Source organism: Salmo salar, chromosome ssa10, assembly GCF_905237065.1.
Source record: "Salmo salar chromosome ssa10, Ssal_v3.1, whole genome shotgun sequence".
Taxonomy (NCBI): Eukaryota; Metazoa; Chordata; class Actinopteri; order Salmoniformes; family Salmonidae; genus Salmo; species Salmo salar.
In genome coordinates this window covers 23,488,802-23,495,489 of record NC_059451.1, presented here as the reverse complement: position 1 = coordinate 23,495,489, position 6,688 = coordinate 23,488,802, and the positions used below count along the sequence as shown (strand labels likewise).

Genomic DNA, 6,688 nt, shown 5'->3' with positions numbered 1-6,688 from the left:
ATGCATGTAAAGAGGGTGGATTTTACACTAATGATTATTTTTACCTTTGGTTTTGGCTTGTAATGTTGAATAGGTTGTTGGGAGGAAAGGTGGCAGTGTAGCTCTTTCCAAAGCACCAACACAGACAAGTAGTTCCAGTGTGTTTTTAATGCATTAGGTATTCAGCGGGTTCAAAGGATTGTTCACATTAGTACTAACACATGTCACAGACCACGGTTTAGATAAATACACCACAGGTAGAGAAGAGGAAGATCCTTATTTCCATGTCAACTTCTGTAACAACAGTCTGACGTCAAGCACTGGCAGCTGACGCTAGGGGACACATTCACAGCACGCACATGTCATACTGTACAAACATTGTCAGTGATACAGACCTCACAGTCAGAAAAGGCCATGGAGAGCAGTACACTCGCCCTCCGGACTCAGGAGTCACCATCTCCTCCGTCAGGACAATGCACATCCAACTTACAGTATGCCTGAGGTTAGGGCAGCAGTTGAAGCGCCACAAAGGGCAGAAATGACAACCTATTCTCTGCGTAGAGCCTATTCCCTATATAGAGACCTACAAATGTAGTGAACTATATGGGGAATAGGTTATGAGATTTTCATTTGAAGCCAGTGCATACACACAACCTTGTTTCTCCTCCAGCTTAGTGTGTGTTGATGAGTTGGTTGTAGACATGTTCCAGGATCTGAGAATAGGCCTGGTCTTTGGGTGCATGGCCACTCAGAGAGCCCTGAGGGAGAGAAACCAAACCGGTGAGGAGGAAATCTCTGTAGGAAATATCCCAACTGGAGATAACATGTATGACCTGAACTTCACACAACTGTATTGATGTCAATGAGAGATTTGTGTGATAATTTGGATAACGCACACAGATCACAAGTTAGCATCTGGCCTTAAATGAAAGGCCAAAAAGCATATAAGGAATTAGAATAATTGAATAGGATATCTATGCCAAAAGTTAGTTGGTATGCAGTTTCCTGTTGTTAATGAGTTCTTATATGAGCAGACCTTGATTTTGTCCATCATGGTGGTATCAGGACACCAGAACTGATGGAACTGCACCAGGTCAGGGGCTGCCCTGTAGAAGTCCACCAGCAGCATCTGTGGAACAATAATTGAACAGTGACAAAGTGGCCAATGTCCTACCACTGAATTTATTTGCATAGGTATGGTTACTATGATTATAACTATACTGAACATAAATATAAACGCAACATGTAAAGTGTTGGTCTATGTTTCATGAGCTGAAATAAAAGATTCCAGAAATGTCCCATATGCACAAAAAGCTTATTTCTCTCAAATGTTATGCACAAGTTTGTTTACATCCCTGTTAGTGAGCATTTCTCCTTTGCCAAGATAATCCATCCACCTGACAGTTGTGGCATATCAAGAAGCTGATTAAACAGCATGATCATTACACAGGTGTACCTTGTGCTGGGGATAATAAAAGCCCACTAAAATGTATAGTTTTGTCACACAACACAATGCCACAAATGTCTCAAGTTTTGAGGGAGCGTGCAATTGGAATACTGACTGCAGGAATGTTGACAGAGAATTGAATGATCATTTCTCTACCATAAGCCGCCTCCAACGTCCTTTTATAGAATTTGGCAGTACATCCAACCCGCCTCACATCCGCAGACCACATGTGACCACGTGTAACCATGCCAGCCCAGGACCTCCACATCCGGCTTCACCTGTGGCATCGCCTAAGAACAGTCATCCAGACATCTGATGAAACTGAGGAGTATTTATTTCTGTAATAAAACCCTTTTGTGGGGAAAAACTCATTTTGATTGGCTGGGCCTGGCTCCCCAGTAGGTAGGCCTATGTTCTCCCATTCCCACCCATGGCTGCGCCCCTGGCCCAGTCATGTGAAATCCATAGATTAGGGCCCAATTCATTTATTTCATTTGACTGATTTCCTTAGATCAACTGTAACTCAGTAAAACCGTTGAAATTATTGCATGTTGCGTTTATATTTTTCTTCAGTATAAGTTTGCGAACAGTACCATCTCATTCAGGACATCACTAGTTAGGAAGTTATCTTGTACATAGGTCACCTCCACCGCCACTGGAATGCCATAGTCATTGGGCCTTTGCTGTGGATTGAAGAATGGTGATAAGTGTTATAGATGTTTACCTTGTCTTAGAGGAAAATGTTCTTATTCATTAAGGCATGTACTACCACTGCACTCACCTCAGGGGGTGGCACTACCCAGAACGGTGTTATAGTGGACGCCACACCCTGGTTTCCATGGTAATAGGGGCCTAAAAATCAGGGACACATTTGAATGTTAGTTCAATGTCTGGTTATTTATTTTCATTTTCTATATGAAAATGTTTTTTCCCGTTGGTGCCAACTGATTTCCCAGTACAGACCACAGATAATGCCCAGGCAGGGCTGGAAGCCATTGCTGCTCCCCTGGAGCCTCAGCTGGTGGTCCATCTGAGAGTCAATGTCCTGCAGGGATGGTAGGGCGGGGCCCCGAGGATGACTGTGGTACCAGCCCACCAATGACAGCCCTCGCATGAACAGATTCTGGCAGATCTGTAAGGTAATTGGAGGAAGAGACAATTTGTATTTCACACAAACATGTATGATTGTATCATATTATGGAATTGACTTATGTTGATCCACATCCTGGTATTAGCAGTGTTAGTAGGGCTTACCTCTTCTTCAACAGCAGAGGCCGAATCTCTATCTGCCAATCGTGTACGACAGGGAAACGCTCTTAAAACTGTCAGAACTGCAAGCAAAAGACAACAGACAGGTCATGAACATTATACATGTTGAAGATCGTTACTATAATGTCAGAGGGGAAGTACAATGTCCTGTTTTCTCACGGTCTCTGCTTTTGTAGGAAATACTCACGTTGTGTGTTAGTGTCCCATCGTCCTCCGAGGTAGCCCACCACCTCACTGGTGGTCAGGTGACAGTGGAAATCCTGAGGGCACACAATCATGCTTTTGTCAATTTACCCCAATAAGACAGATTCAAACTGTAGCCTACACCCCGGTTTCACATTTCCTTTCTTACTACCACTGTGTGACTCATGCTTACCATGAGAAGCAGCACGTTGCTGGATACAGCAACATTGAAAGGCTGGAACCTGTTAATGGCTGAGAAAGCTGATAACTCCACCAACGTGTGTGGATCCCTGTCGATATACAGTATGTGTTTGATTAGTGTTGAAGCTTACTTATATGCATTACAGTGACATAGGCTGGGATGAGCACAATTATACCTTGCAGCATCCCTGGTACCCAGAGTGCAGTATCTGACGGGGATTCGCTCTCTGTCTCCTCTCCTGGGCACAAGGCTGATATCTGTAAGAGAAAGCACATTAGATGCATCTATCCCTTTCCCATATCACTCTCTACCATACAAGGTCAAAATGACAATGCCATTTCTAGAGATTCTTGGTGGATTTAATCTCACCATGCAGCTCAGGTTTGTTCTTCCTGTTCTTGTCATCTGTCGGCACTGCCGTCTTCCCCTCTTCCTCCTCCTCATCTCCCATCTCGTCATCTTCTCCCTCGCTCACCAGGCTCTGACATCACAGGAAGAGGGAGGGTGTGAGATGCTAGTATTCATACTAACAGTCTTCTAAAGCAGTTCTCTCCCTCTTTCATCGTCCCCTTTTAGTTTCCGTATCAACAAACCTCCATCGCTTCCTTTTACCACCCCTCTTTTTCACCCTGCTCTTTTCCTCCTCACCACCATCTATCTCTCCCTCCTTCTCACCATGTCTGCACTGGGCTGGTACTTGTGCAGCCAGCTGGTCTTGTACTGCACTAGTTTCTGGCCCCGGTAGCGCACTGAGGCCCATCCACAGCCTGACTTCTTGGCAGGGTTGACCAGGCGCTTGCAGTGTGTGGCCCAGGCACTGGGAGAATTGAAGATCTGCCCCGTCTCCACCCAGCGGATCTTCCCATCATTCAACAGATCGCCTACAAACTTCTTACCCTGGGGAGAGAACAGGTAGAGAAGGATGCAAATTAGGCTTATTATATATGTAGCGTTAGTAATAACCATTATTACTAGATAGTGTGTGAACATGTATTTTCAGGTAGTGTACATTAATCTGTTATTACCAGAAAGTGTATAAATATCTACTATTATCTTATTACCAGGTAATGTATAGACATCTACTATCAACTACTGTATTTTTACCAGGTAGTGTATGGACAGCACTCCGTCCCCAGGCTCAACCAGGCCGTCCTTCAGCAGCACTCTCAAGGTAATGCCTCGCCTAGTCAGCAGGGAGCCACGCCCTGAAGGGGTCCTTAGATCAGACTCCTCTCCTCCACTCAGCTCCTCCTCCTCTTCCTCTCCTCCCTCCTCCACCACCTGTGGAGACAAGGGTGGCTCAGAGCCTGAAAACACACAAACATTAAATGTTATGTATGATGCATTTGTAGGCCATGTATACAATAGAAAGGTGAGCTCGGAGAGAGGAACCACTCTTATTACAATGTAACAAAAACATGTCCAAATGAAAACATAAGGTGCCATGATCTTGACATGAAATGAAGAACCAAAGATGGTAATTAATCCAAAATAAGATATTATATCCTTGAGTCCAACAAAGGATTCCCTCTAAACTTGCTCAGAACAGGGCAGCATGGCTGACCCTTAAATGTACACAGAGAGCTAACATTAATAATATGCATGCAAATCTCTCCTGGCTCAAGGTGGAGATGAGATTGACTTCATCACTACTTGCTTTTGTAACAAGTGTTGACATGCTGAATGCACTGAGGTGTCTGTTCAAACTACTAGCACACAGCTTGGACACCCATGTATACCCCACAAGACATGCTACCAGAGGTCTCTTCACAGTCCAGAAGTCAAGAATAGACAGACTATGGTAGGTGCACAGTACTACATAGAGCCATGGCTACATGGAACTCTAGTCCACATCAAGTAACTGATGCAGATAAAAATACACCTCATGGAACACACAAACAGGCACACATACACATTAGACACACAAGTACACATGGATTTTGTATTGTAGATATGTGGTAGTAGAGTAGTGGCCTTAGGGAACACACTTAATGTGTTGTGAAAAGTGTTATGAAATGTAATGTAATATTTTTAATTGTATATAACTGCCTTTATGTTGCTGGACCCCAGGAAAAGTAGCTTCTGCCTTGGCAGCAGCAAATGGGGATACTTAATAAATACAAATACAGGGGTCATGACATCTGAGGTCAAGAAGTCACCCACTGACCCACATAAATTATTGTCACAGTTTAAATGTAGTAATAATCTGTAGGCCATGTTACATTTAGAGATGTTTGACATAGCTAATTAGTTGCCACTTGTGATAATTGTGATAGCCCCTAATTAACGCTGGGGCCTTTGTGAGATACCGTCCTTTTGTATGGTTAGTAAGAAACCAAAAACGCAGAAGAAATTCCATAGGGACAAAAGAATAGCCTTCTGATTTGATCTCATTTGCTATTTTATTAATTACCACTATTAAAATTAGATTAAATATGTATGCGCTTTGTTGTTTTTTCTGGCCATTGGTTATTCTGCATTTCTCCGCAACACGAGGCCTGCTGCTCGAGATTAATTTCACCGAGTATTATAATTAAAATCACTATTTTATCATTCTCACCCATTTCTCTGAAAGCGTCGGTGAGCGGCTTTATTTCCAACTCCGCCAAGAGGTTTTCTTTTCGGGCCACTTTAGAGCAATGCACAGAATAGGTTCAATAAACACAATTCGCCACACTGGCTGGCGAGCTATTATTCAAAAATATAAAATGAAGGCGTCTGTATCTGCAGTGTAGTTTCCTTGTTGTGTTGCTTTAATGTCAATTCCCCTCCCCTTTCTTTCTCTCACTCCCGTCCTTGTCACTCTCCCCGTAAACAAAAGCGATGTTTCTTTGATCCTATGTCTCATCGGCTACTATTCGGCTACTACTATGCAATGTCCACTCGGTATCGGACATAGTCTGATATAGTCCAAATATATATTTATCTATAAATTAGTAATTACATGGTAGAATTAGATCATCAGTTTATAAATTCCTGCTTCCGGAAAGATAGTGTCGCTCGGTGCTTTGAGACAGCCGCTATGTACGTGGCCAGTCAGTCCATTCGATGATTCTAGCAAAGAGAAAATAATAAAAACATTTAATTGCTGGCATTTATAAACACGTACCACAAGTAGCCAAATACACATTTACAATCAAACATATGTAAAATAAGTTAACCTTGTCCAAACCGCATCATCCCTAGCCCTTAATCCCCTATATTTAGCCACTAGAGAATCTCCTCCTCTTACAGTTAGTCCCACGCTCCCCCTCGTCTCTTTCCTCCTTTGCGAGGTTCCTCTATCGCGAAAATGAGCAAATTAACGAAACAAATCCTGTGGGGGGCAGCAAACCTCCACCTAGAAGTAAACCTTCACTGTGACAATAGATCTCGCCAGCTTGTAGCCTAGTTCTAAAACCCGGAAATGAGTTACCTCTGGTTCGTTCAGCCATCCCTATGGGGAACATGAATGGGGAAAGAATAGGGTTTTGGGATAAACGCCGAAAATAAGGTCTGAGGTTAACACAGGCGTTGGAGATCTTGTACGCGTTTACCTTAGTAGACTAAATAAGTAGCCTAATTAAAACTTCAACTACAGTGAGACATATTTTTTTTTTTATTACGGT

General features: G+C 43.1%; 1 protein-coding gene across 5 annotated transcripts; it reads right to left on the bottom strand.

Moving 5' to 3' along the window:
- Window positions 1-129: 129 nt before the first annotated feature.
- mpnd (MPN domain containing) lies at window positions 130-6,688 on the bottom strand. Of its 5 annotated transcripts, XM_014216448.2 has the most exons (15): window positions 6,242-6,452; window positions 6,025-6,134; window positions 5,641-5,709; window positions 4,185-4,387; window positions 3,756-3,977; window positions 3,450-3,561; window positions 3,256-3,337; window positions 3,072-3,168; window positions 2,883-2,955; window positions 2,681-2,757; window positions 2,390-2,558; window positions 2,208-2,278; window positions 2,020-2,109; window positions 1,016-1,108; window positions 130-737 (listed from the first exon to the last, which is right to left on the bottom strand). In XM_014216448.2, exons 3-15 carry the CDS (start codon window positions 5,642-5,644, stop codon window positions 651-653), a joined length of 1,380 nt encoding a protein of 459 aa, XP_014071923.1. In that variant the 5' UTR covers window positions 5,645-5,709; window positions 6,025-6,134; window positions 6,242-6,452; the 3' UTR covers window positions 130-650. The 5 variants fall into 5 exon arrangements, with proteins under 5 accessions (XP_014071923.1, XP_045543488.1, XP_045543489.1 ...); XM_045687532.1 differs by having other exon boundaries at window positions 5,641-6,134; XM_045687533.1 differs by lacking the exon at window positions 6,242-6,452 and having other exon boundaries at window positions 6,025-6,221.